The 17,055-nt window shown below is 39.9% G+C and overlaps 2 protein-coding genes across 2 annotated transcripts in view; one reads left to right on the forward strand and one right to left on the reverse strand.

Annotated features, from left to right (window-relative positions):
- sesn4 (sestrin 4) overlaps positions 1-2,823 on the forward strand; it is a 16,528-nt gene extending 13,705 nt beyond the window's left edge. The window contains exons 6-9 of the mRNA XM_007555066.2: positions 151-275; positions 458-624; positions 714-858; positions 1,463-2,823. Coding sequence (XP_007555128.1) covers positions 151-275; positions 458-624; positions 714-858; positions 1,463-1,552 — 527 coding nt within the window. The 3' untranslated portion in view covers positions 1,553-2,823. The remainder of the gene's footprint in view (positions 1-150; positions 276-457; positions 625-713; positions 859-1,462) is intronic.
- A 4,655-nt stretch (positions 2,824-7,478) lies between these two features.
- foxo4 (forkhead box O4) lies at positions 7,479-14,570 on the reverse strand. The gene is made up of 3 exons (XM_007555067.2): positions 13,666-14,570; positions 9,128-10,562; positions 7,479-8,378 (listed from the first exon to the last, which is right to left on the reverse strand). Exons 1-2 carry the CDS (start codon positions 14,119-14,121, stop codon positions 9,147-9,149), a joined length of 1,872 nt encoding a protein of 623 aa, XP_007555129.1. The 5' UTR covers positions 14,122-14,570; the 3' UTR covers positions 7,479-8,378; positions 9,128-9,146.
- Between the last annotated feature and the right edge of the window lie 2,485 nt (positions 14,571-17,055).

Below are 17,055 nucleotides of genomic sequence, written 5' to 3' on the forward strand. Positions count from 1 at the left end.
AGGAAATCGCATGCATTATTCGTCATTTCCATTAAATCAGTGTCAATAGGTCTATAGTATTATAGTTTATCGCAATAATTTTTTAGACAATTAATCGTCCAGCAAAATTTGTTATCGTGACAGGCCTAGTCACCACCTCCCTTTTTTTAGATGTGGAAGACGAGGAGGAGATGCTGTGCTTCGCTGATCCGTCGCGTTTCATCACAGACCCCGACTTCTGCTACCAGGAGTTCGCCCGGCGGGACGAGGATCACCTCCAGGTGCTCAGAGTTCAGGTGAGGCCGAGCGTCGGTAAACAAAAGCGGGTCACAATACTGTTTTTAAAAAGTCATCATGTAAATTTATGTCTTTATATACCTTATTAAATATTTTGGATGGTTTTAATCATTCAGTCTTCTGTAAATTAAAAACTAATCCACTACAGATACATTTGATGGATTTGTCTCGTTATTTTTAGGATTACTCCTGGGAAGTCCATGGCTTCTCCCTGATCAACAGATTGTACTCAGACATCGGTCACCTGCTGGACGACAGGTTCAGGAGCGTCACGTCGCTCCCGTCGCTGCACAGCGCCGACCTGAAGAGAGCCATCTGGAATTACATCCATTATGTGTTAGGAATACGGTAAGACCACCAGCACGCTGAATTAAAACTAAAACATGAGCTGCTCATGCTCATCTACTAGATAAACATCTGCCGACTTTTGTTCTCAGTTATGACGATTATGACTACGTGGAGGTGAACCAGCTGCTGGAGCGAGACCTGAAGCTGTACATCAAGGCTGTGGCTTGTTTTCCAGACGTCACTAAAACCCCGGTGTGTCCGCTGAGCTGGACTCTGCTGAAAGCCTCAGAACGGGTAAGACAGGATTTCACTTTACAGAAACCAGATGCATTTACAGGATCTGACTGAAAAAGCAATATTCATTTCTACAAAGATTAAACTGTAGAAGCAGCTTTTCAAAGTCGACCGACAGGTTTTGTTTCTTTTGAATTATTTCAGAGATTAATTTCTGATGAAAGCCTTAAAGTTTCCTTTTAGTTGCAACCCAAAATTGTACTCAAGTAAAAGTAAAAAGTAGCCGTTCAAGAAATTACTCAGGTGAGATTAAAAAAGTGTTTGGTAAAAATTCAACTCAAGTACTGAACTGAGCAAAACATCTATTAAATATTTAAAAATTACATAATAAGACCAAATATGGACCAAAATATAAAGTTATGTGGAAAGAAAATAACATCATTTCAAATGCAGCAAAATATTTTTTTCTAAATAATTTTCTTTTAATATAAAACTAAACCTGAACAAAAATTGCAGGTGTGTTCTTGCATTATCACCTGAAAATGGTCTCAAAACGACAATATTATCGATTATCGGGACAATTTGTCCAGCTGAATTTGATATGCTTACAGGTGTAGTTGAGGAGAAGCTTCGTCTCTGACTCTTCTTCTTCTTCTGTCTTCAGATACACGTCAACTTGCTGATCATGGAGGCCCGGCTGCAGGCAGAGCTGCTCTATGCGCTGAGAGCTATCACACGGTATATGATCGCCTGAAGCGCTGGTTCAGATGGCCCGCCGGTACAGAGAGACCCTGAGAGGACGAGGAACGTTGAACTGCAGGCGGCGGTGACGCGGGGCGGGAAGCGGCAGATTTAACGTGTTTATTACGCCCCTCCCCCCACATCTCTCACCTTTCTCAGAAAACATCCTGCCTCTCTAAAGGTTACGTGCAATTATTAGTAGTTATTTTAAAATGTCCCTGTTGTCTTGTGTTCCAGTTGAGTCTGTGAGAAGCTGCTTGTTTGCAGCGTTGTGTTATCAGTTGCCAACACTCCTATTTTTTTCTTTAGATAAGTCTCCTTTTGTATTAACTATGCTTTCCCAAAATAGAAAAAAGAAAAAAAAGATTTTTGTTGTACAAGGTGAATGAATGTTAATGGGAGATCAGGGGCTATTTGTTTGTTTATTTTTTGACAATCTTTGTCAATTTTGAAGGATGTTTCTTGGACTGTGACGCTCCCTGACATTTCGTATTGATGCTGGTCGAGAACAAACAGCTGTGACTGCTGGAAGTTATCACATCATTATAGTTTCTTTTAATAAGCACTTTTTTAAACTTTATATATTTATAATGCAATGTAGCTTATCAATAGACATTAAGACAAAGTGTGTGGGTCCGACACCTTTCCTCTCCTCCTGTTTTTGTGTTTCCGCCCCAGGTTTCTGAGAAGGTACTCGATTTGAGATGTTTTTCTTTCTTCCTACTTGCGTTACATGGAGACAGAAGGAATTTAAAGATGGTGGACGTTTGCACAAACTCCTCTGAGAAGCTGAGCCACTCGGATCACGCCTAATATCGAATGTTATTGGCGACACGTTACAGAAGAGTTTGGTGAATGAAAACTTGTGTTTGAGTTGCATGTTTGGGCTTTTGCATTTGTACTTTTTCAAGTCTAATTAGGTTAAAACTCATCATCTAAATTTGAAAAGCAGAAAATAAGCAAACTGTATCCTTTTTCAGTCTTTATTTTCTTATTTTTACATTTTTCTGTACATTTTTGGTGTTACTCCCTTCGTGTTGTTCTGGGTGTGACTGTAGGACCTGCTCGTTGCGCTGCAACCTGAGTAGACGTAGACATTTCACAGACTGTAGTTAGATTTGGCAAAATGCAGAAGAAACAAATGCATATCGACTTAAAACAAAGCAAAAGCGCTGTTATAACACAGGTGCCTTTAGGTGGGAAAAACTGGAGCGCTGCTCAAGTGGAGCGTTGTTACTGCTGGAGGCTGGACCTGGGCATGGATCGGTGGCGGCTTCTCCGAGTGGAAACGGATGTTTTCTTTTTCCCCGCAAGACGACCGGCGTCATTTCCGATGAATATTACGCCCGTTTTTTATCACCTTCTGCGAAGTCCTAGCATCTCAGCAAGAGCCTTTGACACAGATGGATGTTAAAAAAACAGACAACTATATTTAAAACAAAAAGTACAAAAAAGAGAATAAGTGCAAAGACAAAAAATGTTTTTGAAAATGTAAACATGTTTTCTATTAAAAAAAATGTATCATCAAAATAAAAACCGTCTGTTGTCTTTCTTTAGAAACCAACTTCCACTTTTCACACCTGGAGCTGAAAAACTGTTTGCAGCTTCAGTTTTTATGTTGCAAGTTTTCACTGAGTCCAAGTTCCACCATGTTTATCTCCAAGCAAACATGCTAATTTATCAGAGCTATTGCTGTTGCTGTAACCAGATCAGCCACTTATCAAATCATCAAGGACTGGAGTTTCAGAGTTCCCAAGAAAGTCCGGAGAGTTCTTGCTCAAGGATAACAAGCAGGCAGGTGTGAGTCAAGAAGGACGGCTAAGAGGCCACTTGTCTCCAAAAACATAAAAAAAAAAAAACATTGAGGACGGATTGAGAGAAAGAAGCGTCAATACTGGAATAAAGCTTTGCTTTTCAGATCCGTTTTAGCAGCAGGGCAATTTAAATGAACATACAACAAACAAGCACATTGTCAAATTGATAATCCATTTATTATTAATCGAACCCAACTCTAATGTGTTTATAGCTTTGATTTAAAGGAAGTCAGTGTTTCTGCTGTTTTGCGGTTTTCTGGAAGTTTGTTACAGATTCATGTTCCAGAATAGACGCTGAATGCTGCTTCTCCATGTTTGGTTCTGGTTTGGGGGATGTAGAGCAGACCAGAACCAGGAGACCTGAGCGGTCTGCATGGTTGATGCAACCGAATGTTATTGGCGACATGTTACAGTCCATACATTTGAAAAAAGCTAAACGTGGATGAGTTTCTCAAAATCTTGTTGGGGACATTCATCCTTTAATCTTAGAAATGTTCCTCAGGTGATAAAAGGCCGACTTTGTAACTGTCTGTATGTGTCTCTGAATATTGAAGTCAGAGTTCATCACTACACTCAGATTTCAGGCTTGATTGCTAATTTCTAGCTGTAATAACTGAAGCTGTGTGTTGATTCCACATCATTCCTCTTTTGGCTCAAAAGAAATTACTTCAGTTTTGTTTCTGTTCAGCTGGAAAAAAGTTACGGCTCCTGTTTTGATTTGTTCCAAGCTTATTTGTTTTCAGAGTCACCTGGTGACATAAAGTTGCGAATCATCTGCATAGTTATGAAAGCTAATGTTTTATCTGAGCAAACGGGAACATGTAGATATTAAACAAGAGGGGGCCCAGGACTGACCCTGGGGTACCCCACATGTTATTATAATGTCTGCTCAGACGAAAAGTTGCCCATTGACACAAATAAATCCCAGTTCTTTAGGTAAAACTCAAACTAGTCCAGTGCTGGACCAGAGTCCAATTCAATGCTAATGCTAAGGCTAGACGCTTGTAGCTGTAATGCATAAAGAATTAGAAAAATTTCAAGGGCTATAAATATTCTTGTAAATCACTGAGTGAATTTTATAAACACGGTTAAGAAACTCGAGATCTTAATCCGATGGGGACCCTGAGGTCTGTCGTCAAAACAAAAATAAAAACCTGAAAACCTGCCATCATTAACCAACCAAACGGGTTAACATCAGTCAGGATCTGATCCAGAAGTCCAGTAAATCGCTGAGAGTCGGTATAAACTTGACTTGATCCTCGATAAAATCCTGAAATTTGTATTATAAAACTGCAGTAAACTATAAAATCAGCGACATTTGAGAAACCATGACTGTATTTAGATGCCGTTTGATTAAAAATGTAATTTCATATTACGTTGATATAAACAATTATGGATCATATTGAAGTAGCTCTGTCCAAAAAACAAATGTATATAAATCTAAACGTACTCATGTTTATCTCAGAAACTAACGGAAGTAGCTGAAGCAACAGCGCCCTCTGGTGGCAGATCTTGAAGTCTGCAGCTTCACAAATGAGTGAAACCAAGTGGGTTAAACATTTTATTGAATTGATTTCTGCGTCTCTACCTTTATCTCTGGCTGACTTTACAAAGTGTAAAGAAAAGTAGAAGCAAAAAAAATAACAAAGGAGGGAAAAGAAGAAGAAGAAGAAAAAGAAAATATTCACATGATTAAAAACCTTAAACATTAATTGGCTTCTGCACAACCCATTGTCCCCCTACGCCAACTTTTAATGCTGTAACAAATGGGGGGAAAGTTAAAAACATACAGAAACTAACTGCTACCAACAATAACAGAAGAATAAGAACAAGCAGAAAGTTCTGTCATAGTTAGAGGAGATAGAAGCCAGGTAATAAACACCACAGAGGCAGCGATCGTAAACTGGAGAAAAAGAAGCTGCTGCAGCCTCTCAGCTGGGAATTATCAGATATTAAACAAAAACAAGCCTTGTTGCATATATGACTAAAATAATTACTGATATTACTTAATACAAATCATGCATAATTAAAGAAGTTGAACTTTTGCTTCCAGGTTAAATTGTACATGTAAGAACAAAACAAAAAACAAAAAGTTCTGGTTGCATCCTAACTATAATAATCCAAAAAACAAAGGCCCTGATATGCACCAACTGCACTGATATCATCTAGCACCATTATTTGCAAAAACAAAAACAAGATATAAAACATTTGTGGGGAGGGAAAAAAGGAGAGTGCTTTAACGGTTTTTGTTTTTGTTTGTTTTTTTAACAATTCTACCGTGAAAAAATGAGTTCAAGATGCAGGGTGGGTGTTATTTCTGAGCACAGAATCAACAAGAACAAAATGTTAAAAGACAGGAGATGATAGGTTTAAGTATTGCTACAAAGCAACATCGTGCTCTAGTGTTTTGGATATTGGCAGATAAAAAAGAAAAAAGAAGTACAACTAGCACTGATACGCATGGCTGAACAACTAAACATGAATACTCTAAAGAAAAACAAAACAGGAAGTTTAATTTTAGATCAGCTCTTTTTTTTTCTCAGAGGAAATTAATAATCAAAGACATGGCATGTTGGGTTTCCAGTCTTGTGCAAAATAAATATCCGATTACATCTGCACGCAGCTGTTTTCCTGCTTCTGAGAGGTAACTCGTTTTGAGATGAGAACCGACGCAGATTTTCAGGGTAAAACAAATAAAAAGCGCATTGAGGCAGGTGGCTGGGAATCGTAGCTGACATGATCAAGTATTCGCCTCCTTTATCTTCCCAATAAAAAAATAAAATAAAAATCACATTACAGGTCTGCTTTGCGAAGCTTATGTACACAGAAGATGCTGCGTCAGGCCCAAGCGCTTTTTAAATGCCATGCAAATATTAGTGTTCCTTTGGTTATGTTAAAAAAAATCCACATGCATCTTGTCCTTTACAAAAATGAAAGTATAGAAAAATCACTGTTAAAAATCTGAGAATGCTTCTTCCAATGTAAAAAAACATCACTTGTCATTAGTAATATAAGTATTAATATCTGATTTTTCATCTCAATCTAAATTGTATATTAAAACTATAGTCAAATATATTCTTTTCTGGTACCTCTCACACCATGATTTAATTGCTTTCATGTTAGTATTTAAAAATTAAAGTGTGAGAGGAGACTCTTACAAGCTCCCGCTCCGTACAAACAATAAAAGAAAGCAGTTTTGCAGCATCTTGTCGAAAATAGGCATCCTTCTAGAAACTTTTCCACGTTTTGAGACGCTAAAACCACAAACTTAAATGTTTTATTGGGATTTTATGTGGAAAAATAGAATAAAGTGGTGTAAAAACATTTGCCCTGCGACAGACTGGCGACCTGTCCAGGGTGACCCCGCCTCTCGCCTGAAACGTTAGCTGGAGAGGCACCAGCACCGCCGACCCCACTAAGGACAAGGGAGTACAGAAAATGGATGGATGGATGTAAAAATGTGATCAGGTAAAGAAAATAAATCTGAAATGTGTGGCATGCATCTATATTAGGCCATGTTTAATAATTTACACCTTAAAATCCTGTAAGATTTTCCTCAAAATTGAATTCATTTGTAAATGAAACAGAAAAAGTTTGCGGGGGTTTTGCATATTTTTTGGGACATACACACTAAAACGGGAAAACCAGAGTTTTAAAATTTATCCAAAAAAATTATAATTTCTGGATTTTTAAAAACAGAAGCCGACAAAAACAAATTTGCAGATATACCAAATGCTAAGTGTCTCTGTCTCCAGATGCAAGAAGTTGGTAGAGACAAAACTAGAACTGTAGCAAAAGGCAATTCAACACTTTTAATCCAAGGTAATAAAAGATAATCCACACTTTTCAGATATTTGCAAATAAAAATGTTCCACCTTTCACTTCTTCCACATAAAATCCCAATAGAACACGTTGCAGTTTGTTTTTGTAACAAAACGCGAGACGTTTAGTGAGGATGAATACTTTTCCAAGGAACCATACCAGGAGAACGCTCAACAACAAAACCTTTGATTTCCTTCAAGGTTTTGTTTCCGTCTCCTGATAAGTCTGCATAGCATGCCGTCAAGTACAGGTGCAATGTGTTCATTTAATTGTCTATTTTAAAGGATTATATACTCTTTTTTATTATTATTATTTGTTGAAACGATACAAACTAATTTTTACAGTTTGGGGTCCCTGTGTGGCAGGAAACCTAAGTGCTTTGAAAATGCACAGACTCAAGGAGGAAAACCCAAAAACAACATCGATAAGAGAGCGGAGGCATTCTGGTGGCGTGTAATACTTTGAAATGCCCACACACGTTCGATTTCTTCATTTTGTTAGTTCAAACGCACCTCAGGGATTTAGGAGAAAACAAAAACACACTCCAGCTGGTTTCTATCATAGCACACTTGTCAAAAAAATGCCAAACAGAAGGAAAACAACTCCAATTGAGTTAAATTTACAGGGTTGATGTAAAGCCACCAAAAGGTCGTCCAGTCCGTTAGTCTTCCTGATCTCAACTCTGTTTCTCTCCCTCTCTCTCGGGTCTGTGCAGCTTGATCGCCCACACGTCTTTCAGTCGATCGCACAGCAACGCGTCGAACGAGCGCTGGTGCAAAACTGGCCAAAAAACAACAAGAATAAAGTGTTCAGAACCAGCGCCAGCTTGATCTGGACGTACCATCTCTACAGCTGCTGCGGCGTAACATGACATGAAAAGCAACCTCTGATGATTTGTCTTTACACTCCAAAAAATATCTTTTTTTTTTCTTTTCTTTTTTTTTTTACACAAATAATAATAATAATAATAATAAAGTCATCAGTTCCGGTTCATAAGAAAGCAGCCAAATTGTTGCCAAGTGTTATTAAGAAAAATTATTTAGAGAAAAATAAAAAAAGCAGTGCATAGTTGCCTCCCTGTAACCGCACGTCTTGGCACGCGACGTGAGGTCAGACGTTGGATTTGCTGTTTTCATCCAGCAGGGGGCGGTGCACCAGTTGTTCTGCTGTTTTAGTGAGGTTAAGTTGACTGGAGGTGAGATCCTGCAAGACAATCGAAACAAGAGTGAGTCACAACCGCTCACTGGATCATAAATATGTGGACGCTCTTGATCAATGTGCGAGAGAAATTCACATGAATAAAATGGCTGCTGTCGGGACCGACCCGCATGAAACGTAGAAGGAAAATATGTCAGACGACGTGGACAAGCTGCTACTTTGAACAACATGGAGGAACTGCGCCACAGTTTCCACGTCGTCGTTTTTTATTTTTATGCAGTTATGAGGCACAGTGGCAAAACCCTAAACTGCTGCTGCGCAAGTTACTCAATTTGTTGTTGCTAAGTAACCAAAGAATGAGTGAGTTGCTAGGTAACCAAAGAATGAGTGAGTTAGTTGATTCCAGCCAAGAGGAAGTTGAACAGCTAAAGTCCTTCCTCTGCCTACACCCCCCAGAATGCTGTTCAGAGTTCAGTGAAGTTATTGAATCTATTGATATTGATCACTTCTCTATTGTGATAGATGTTATTGATTTATTGTCCTGCCATAGGTTGTGACATCAGGGTAAAATATTAAAAGATTCGAGGCGTTTGAACATTTTTGTAAGGCATTACGTTACTAGTGATTTCAGCTAGTATAAATGCCTTTTTCCAAGGCGGATGGGTTGTGAAAAATCTGGTTTTAACTCAAAGTTTAGCTGCTTTTTTCCAGTTTGTGGTGACTCTGCAGCTTTTTACTCTTTAAGCGGTTTAAATAAGAATCGTCTGTAAGGTAAAGCAGAGGAGTTGGCGTACCTGATGAGGTTCTGCTGGATTAGCTGGGCACCCAGCTGTGGGCCGAGCCCTGTGTGGTGGTCGGCCCCGTGTAGCCTTGGCCTCCGGGCAGGATGGGGTCAAAGTTGAAATCCATGCCGTCTCCGTCCATGAGGTCGCTGTTGATGATGTAATCCACGTCGCAGTCCAGGTTCTCGGTGAACATGTCTATGTCCAGGTCCGTGGGCAGTCGCTCCTGACCGGGCTGGAACCCTGTCGGAGTGCCAAACGGACCAACCGTTGGCATGCTCAGGCTCTGACTGGCTGCTGGGGCCGGAGAGGGGCCGGTGTGATGAGCACTGATGGTTTGCGCTTGGTGGGTTTTGAGAGCAGAGAGGGGAGTCGGGTCCTGGGAGAGTCCGGACAGGATCATCCCCAGTCCGACTTGATGCTGCTGGTGGTTGTGGCGGAAATGCTGCTGTGGCGGTGGCGGCTGCATCTGGGTCTGCATCGCCATCGGCGCCACAGCGTTCGCCTCCAGCGCTTTGTTCAGCTGCAGCTGAGCGGGTTTGGCTCGCACACCCAAACCCATCTGACCCAGACCTCCAGAGTTTGCCATGAGCGGGCCGACCTGGGCCATCAGCACGTCACTGGGCGGAGGGGAGTCAGAGGTCAGCAGCACCTCCAGGCTGGAGGGAACATGGCCGCCGTAGTGGCTGCCGCCATGAGCGCCGGAGCTGCTCATCGGGTTGAAGAGGGAGTTGCTGAAAGACGCTGGCGGCTCTTTGAGGGAGACGGCGGGCTGGGCGGCAGAGTGGAAGGAGGTAAAGCTGGAGCCGCGCGGCAGCAGGGTGGAAGCGGAGGGCAGCGGCGTGGGCGGAGCCGGAGGCGCCGTGCTGGGACTGGCCGCGCCCTGCTGCGCCGTCATCAGGGTGAGGTTGTCGATCAGGTCCAGCTCCTCCATGACGGTCTCGGTGAGCGTCGGGGTCAGGCTGCTGGAGGCGTAACGGCCCAGCAGGCCGTCGTCAGGCAGGCTGTCATCGTCCTCCTGGCCTGGGGCGATGGGCGACAGGCGGCCGCTCAGGGTGCTGGCGTTGGAGCTGGTGCGTGGGCGGAAGGTGGTCCACATGTCAGAATCGTCCAGGCTGCCACGCGATGATGGGCTGCTGTTGTTCACGCCCCACTTGGGGAACTGCTGTGACGAGTTGGGGCTGTCAGCGCCGGCAGAACCGCCGCCGCCATCTCCCTGCAGCACACCGCCGCCACCGGCAGCTCCGGCCTGCTTCTTGGTCTGCTTGGCTCGCATGCGGCTCTTCAGCAGCTTGCTGCTGTTGTCCATGGAGACGGCTCGGCGGCGGGGGGCTTTTCCCGTCTTCCCGCCCTCCGGGTTGAGCATCCACCAGGAGCTCTTCCCAGTGGACTCATTGTGAACCCTCAAGAACTTGTTGTGGAGTGATAAGTTGTGGCGGATTGAATTCTGAGAAGAATAAGAGCAAAATCAGAAAAATTGAACTTTACAAAAACAAAAAACTCTGTTACGTCTGAAAAAGGGCTGGACAACATGGCTGAAAACATATCACGATACTAGCATTTCATATCAGTCAACATCAATAATTATTGATCAGTTTTTTGTTTTAAATATATGAAATACTGCCAAACTATTGGCGTGACCTTTTCTGTTTTATCCGCAGTTTTCATTTTTAAGGAGTTATGGCACAGGGTGGCAAAACCTGAAACTGCTGCTGTGCCAGTTACTCAACTTATTGTTGCTAGGTAACCAAACAGTGAGTAAGTTGATTATTCTATATATTAATAAGAATATTCTATCAAAGTCCAAAAAAATCACAAGCTATAAAAACACCCTGGGAACCCAAAGAGTTCATTGGTGAAAAAAAGAATCCAGATTTTTCTGAAAATTTAATTTTCAAAAGCCAAAAATTTGATAAATCTATTTAGCTATGGAGCTGCACACAAGATACAGTTTGGGCATGTTACTTAAGGATTGTTGCTAGGTAACCAGCAGTTACTCAGAAGGTTGTTGCTAGGCAACCAAAGAATAAGCAGCCCAGTTGATTCCACTGTGAAAAAAAAGTTCAGAGTATATTCCATGTATTGAATATTCTATCAGATTATCTATCGATATCGATCACGTGACTATCGCGACGGATATCGTTATTGATTTATTATCCATCAATTAATTGTTAACTGGAGTATACAGAGTCAAGAAAGAACAATTTCTTAAAAAAAAAAAAAAACAGAGCAGTAATTAAGCCAGATTTGTACAAAAATACTTTGCATTTAAAATAATAATAATAAAAAAATCTGTATATATGTTCTACCCAAAATTTCTGAAATTGCACTTGGTTCAAATTATGTAACAAAAATTATTAAAATCTCCTACTTATTAATCAATTAATGCAAAAAATATTCAACCTACACTGTATTGATGTTAAGTCGAGCAGAAAGGCTTAGTGTAGATGTATATTGTTAGGAGTATTTTTTATCTGCAGAGGCATCATTTGCTTCAAATGATAAAGCGTTAACTAAAGGAATGCTATGTTGCTGTATGTTAGGCACTAAATGTTTATTTTATTATTTTAAAAATGAAATGAATTATTTGACTTAATTTTCTTTCAAATATTGTACAAAAAGGCTTCAGTAAAAATATTTTTAACTCAGTAATTATCAGAATAATTGCTAACTGAAGTAACTTAGCTGCAGCTGTGCTCTGAATCTGGAACATTATGTGGGAAAAATCAGATCTGGACCTGGCAATCAGGTTCAAAATACCAGAAATCCAGCTAAATCTAATTTATTTTCTTAAATTTAAGTTCACAATGCATAAAAAATTAAAATAAAGAACACAGATGGTCGCTCTGAAATCTTTGGAGGCGTTTTAGGAACACAGCGGCCTCCCTATCAGACGTAACAGCCTAAAGGTCATGGAGGTTTCCTGTTATGGCTGCAAAGATGCAGAATTAAATATTGTTCCGCTGCAGAACGGGCCAAGGTTTTAAAGCCTGCTTCATGGCCCTGTTTGTTATCCAGATGCCAGAGAAACTGCCTGCCAGCTGGCTGAAAGATGTTTACTATGCTTTTCCACAGCATTCAAGAAACACAAATTCCGTCACTTAGCAACAGGAAGTCATTACTCTAAGTCCACACTTTTTTAAAACCAGAGGGCTATGAGTGGTGTGTCTGTAGACATACAGTCTAAGTTTGAGAACAAATAAACCAATTAGGTGATGTTCAATATTTTTGTTTTATTTATTTTTTTTCAATATAGGTTACAATTTTCTAGCCAATCACAGATATCCCAAAACTAAGGAGTCACTTTTTCCTAATTTCTGCATCTATTTTGGCCATCATGGCTTGCCATACAGAGCGGCAACAAATTAAAAGTGGAACAAAACAATCAGCTGTGCAAAGACCAACTTTTAAAAGCATACAACATGCAACTTCTTAAGCTTAAAAATTATTTTTATTTTTACACCTAGATGCAGTTTCTCACCTTCGCCAGTATAGTAAAGAGTTTAATAATATTAGATTTAATCAAGGAAATAAATCCTGTTTCTATGTTACAGGGAAACTAATGTGGCTTTCGAAGTTTAAATTCAGCTTCAATTAACTTGAACTTTGAAGTTTTTTATTATTATTATAATTTTGATCTTTAATTAGCACATTAGTGATGTTTTATGGCTTATGGCTCATAAGCCTGTAGCACAGTTCATTTTGTTGACATAAAAAAAATCCATTTTCCCAGCTTACTTCACTGAAAGATTTTCACTCTCTTACAGTGTCTGTGTTTTAAATCTTAAATCTGTACTATAATAATTTTTTTAAAATTGCTAATGTAGTAACAGCTACTTAACTTTGTCAAATTCTTTCCTATTTATAGATTCCTGATGTTTACTTTGTTATTGTTGTCCATTTTTAGATATACAATGATTTGATCTTCCCTTTCCTATAAAAAATACATTCTCTACTCGTTTAATTAGAAAAAATGTATGTTTATTTTATTATTGAGTAGTGAAAAGAGAAATACAATGACTACTTTTCTGTAGTTTTAGAAATTCTTTTGCCACACAAGTAATTTTGACTTGACAATTTTGGCCTGCGTGACAAAATATTTTGAACACCACTGTTCTATATAGTTGTGTAGAGAATATAGTTTTATATTTCTACTTTAAATATTTTCCCATATGCTCTTTTTCTAAGTACATACAGAATAATTAAAGTCAATACTTTTCCAGACTGCATAGGGACCCTGTACTTAATCATGGTGCCCTTCTTGTCTGAGGTGTTTCCCTGCTGCTATACACATGGCTTAAATGAATGGATGATTAAATGAGTGGATGATTAACAGGCTCCTGCTGCAGCTGAATGCAGCTAAGGACGGAATGCAATAATTTGGATCAGTTGTTCAGGGTGGGAAACATCTAAAACAATAATCTCATAAAATGCAACCATAGATCTTTCCTAATCTTAACTTATCATGTAGTTTTGACTTTGTTTTGATTTGTTGTGCAAAAAAATTAATCAGTATGCGCAACAAGTTGTTTACTTTTGCTCGGGCTCACCTTCCAGCCGGCAGAGCTGTTGCTGTCTCCTTTATCTCTGAAGTAAGGCACAGTTTTCACCATCCAGTCATAGATCTGAGCCAGGGTCAGCCTCTTTTCTGGGGAGTTCTCGATGGCCTGGCTTATCAGATCCGCGTAGCTCTGGTTCCCCCACGCGTTGCGGCGGGAGGATCCTTTGCGGGGCGTCGCTCCGGCTCCGCCCACGCCGGCCACAACCCCGCCCTCCTCCGCCGCCGCCGCGGCGACAGCAGCTTTCTCGGGCTCGGAGATGATTTGCTGCGGTTCGGGCTTGTCCTCGTCGGCTGCGGGCGGGGTCCCGGCGGCGGACTCGGCGCCATCCGCCCCTTCTACTTTGACAGCCGAGATGTCGGGCCTCGGGAGCGGCCATGTGCAGGAGCGGGGTCTGCTCTGCGGCTCAAAATCGGGATCGATGGGGGGCATTGAAGACTCCTCCATGCTGGTTCTCTAAACTTCCTCTGACAAAGTTCTGTTCTCCTAAAACATTTACCTTTTTTATCTTTAAATGTAAATTAAAAAGTTTCCGACAAAAATAATATATATATATATATTTATATATACCTCAGTCACAACAGGGGGGCTTCAACTAAGGGGCCTAGAAAGGAGACGCAATAATCTGGACACACCAATGGCCTCTGTTAATCCTCAGATTGGAGATTAGGGAACCCAAATAATCTCCTTAATAGTAACTATCATAAACCTTCCGATTTATATATAGAGAAGAAGTCTCTTTGTTTCAATGAAACACAAACAACAGTGAAGGAGTGTCAATGAGCACCAAAACATCTGGATCTACAGAGGTTTCGGCTCATATTAAAAAAATAAGTTCGTTGAGTATAAAAAGTTTTTTTTTTAAATCACCAAAGTAATATTTTAGAAATGAGTGAAAATATTTTTCTGTACCAAATTTCCAGATTTTTTCTTACTTTTCCGTCAAAAATATTTTTTGTTTGAAAAGCACGTTTGCAAATAAAAACGAATAAACAAAAAGGAGCAAGAATATAAAATTCAGCAGTCACTAACCAGCGCGGCTGAATTAGAGTTAATAGTAAAAATGTCCAAGGAGCGACTTTGTGCAAACAATCCTGAGACTTTGTCCACTGTGTCTGTGTGCCGTCTGGGATTTAAACATCCAAACTTGGGTCTAAAATAGACTAAAGGGGAGGGGAATGTGCTTTAGTCTAACCTTAATAAAGTTTATTGTAGTAAAAAAAATAAAAATAAAACTGTTTAAAAAAATAAAAATAAAATAAAAAAGTAGTCCTGAAGTCCGTGCCTTAGGTCCGTTCCATACGCCACATTGCGGCCAGGCGCATGTCACCAACTGCCATGTTTCTCCCACAGTCTTGCCGCCTCACACGGCGTTCAAACACTTCACACACCGCCCCGCTCCAAACTAAACTCCAGTCTGATGGTCGCCTTCGTGGACTCGGTGAAGGAATCCCACAGTTTGTTCCAGGGAACTCAGCGGGTCTGTCGGCTCCAAGTCGCCGCCGCACTTTCCAAACAGCACGATAGCCACCGTAACGCTAGCTGCTTAAGCTCCTGCTACTCCAGAGTTTACAATCCGTGAAAAAGTCCGCGAAAAACCTCAGATAGGCTCCACCGAGCAGCCGTTTCAGATCCGAGACGAGTTTTGAGAAACTTTCTGTCGTCGTAGCGATCCAAATATCCGCTTCTTCACTCTCTTTTTGACTTATTTTGCTTTGTTTTGTTTTGACGAAGACTCCCTTTCTGACGTCTGTTTACCACTGTTAGGCAACGCGATCTGCGCCTGCGCCCTACGGAACTCTGGGAAACGGAGTCCCCCCATGTGTCAGACATCGCTGGCATAAACAGCAGCTCCAAGAGGCGACATGTACCTGTATTATGTAACTGTTTATGAAAGACTGCTGAGTACACTTTGTCCGTTTAAGATGATTACTGGCAATTAAACAGTTCAGAGCGGTTATTGCTCAGAGAGCTCTAGACAGTACCGGTTTATATTTACGAATTATTGTGATTTATGTCATATGACTACATATATTTTATATTCTTGCTCCTTTTTGTTTATTTGTCATATAGTCTATATGTAGTTAGACTATTAAGACTGCCATAAAATAGGACAAATAAAATTACATATATAAAATAGGGGAATAAAGAGTGAACAGAAACAACTATTAAATTAACTACAAAAAATAGTCATAAATGAAAAATGAATATGTTAAAAAATTTATATTTTAAAGTATCTTTATATATATAACAAAAAGTTTTCAGGAAATATCAAGGCAATATTTGTTGTTGTTGCTTAGGGTCTAAATACAGAATACAATAATCATCATAATGGCATTGACTTTATTATGATTCTTGTTAAATAACATTTCCCATAAATATTTTTAAGAATGACTGCCATTACATTACATTTATTAAAATTATGCTAAAGGGCTGCAAAGTGTGGCAGTATTCTGTAGGGGACTTCCTGTGTAGATGTGCATGGTCTATATATGCATGTTAGTATTCTCCAGGTAATATGGGTACTTTTAACAGTAATGCACAGTAACAGTAACTTTTAACTGTTCTCAAAAAGTCACTGCTGGAAATATTTTCCAATATGCCACTTTTTAAATAAAAAAAATGAAGCTGGAATAACAGATTGGTGACGGTAGAACATTATTTTTCCATGAATTGTTTGGCTTTATTTGTTTAATGTCTTTATTTTGTCATTTATTGCTGTTTTAAATTGCCTGTTATGTAACTGAAATACTATAGGTTTTGCAAATTAGATTGTACTCTAAATGCTGCACTTTACTTCTTAATGCTTTTCTTTATGCAGCAAATCAATAAAATCCACATGCTGGATTTGAAAAAGGGATAATGGCTTATTAATTTTAATCCAGCACACACCCCAGCAGAATGGTACATCCACTCTTGGTTTTAAGCACCAGCTAAACTTTTGACTGCACTTCCTTTAATCTCTGAGCCACTTCTGATTGATGGATAAATCCATGAAAAGATAAGTAAGTTGTCATAGTTAGTCTTCAATTATCATCTATCTTAATTTTTTTGTTATTTGAGCCTTCATAATACTGAAAAATATTCCACTATTGTATACTAGGAAGTGACAACTGTAGTTTATCTGCATGTTAATCTAACAGTACATGTTTGTGGTTTAACCTCTGAGTAGTTTTTTGTGTTGTAATCCTGATTCATCTTGCATACCAGTGACTCTTTCCGTCCATTGAGATGAACAGTAACACGCCCCACCGAAACTGCTCTTAATCTCCGTCTTTAATGTTTGTTTTTAAAACTGCGCCGCTCCTCGTTAGCTGAGTCATGCTTGAGACGGAGCTGCTGAGAGGTTTCCTGTTTGGGACGGTCCAGTGGCTCCAGGTG

This window comes from Poecilia formosa, unplaced genomic scaffold (genome assembly GCF_000485575.1).
Source record: "Poecilia formosa unplaced genomic scaffold, Poecilia_formosa-5.1.2 Scaffold68, whole genome shotgun sequence".
Classification (NCBI taxonomy): domain Eukaryota; kingdom Metazoa; phylum Chordata; class Actinopteri; order Cyprinodontiformes; family Poeciliidae; genus Poecilia; species Poecilia formosa.

Bases quoted from the DNA above. Each gene is read 5' to 3' on its own strand.
- foxo4 (XM_007555067.2), bottom strand. From the start codon at position 14,121: ATGGAGGAGTCTTCAATGCCCCCCATCGATCCCGATTTTGAGCCGCAG. The intron at 10,563-13,665 runs GTGAGCCCGAGC...TATTCTTCTCAG, and splicing joins ACAGCTCTGCCGGCTGGAAG to AATTCAATCCGCCACAACTT.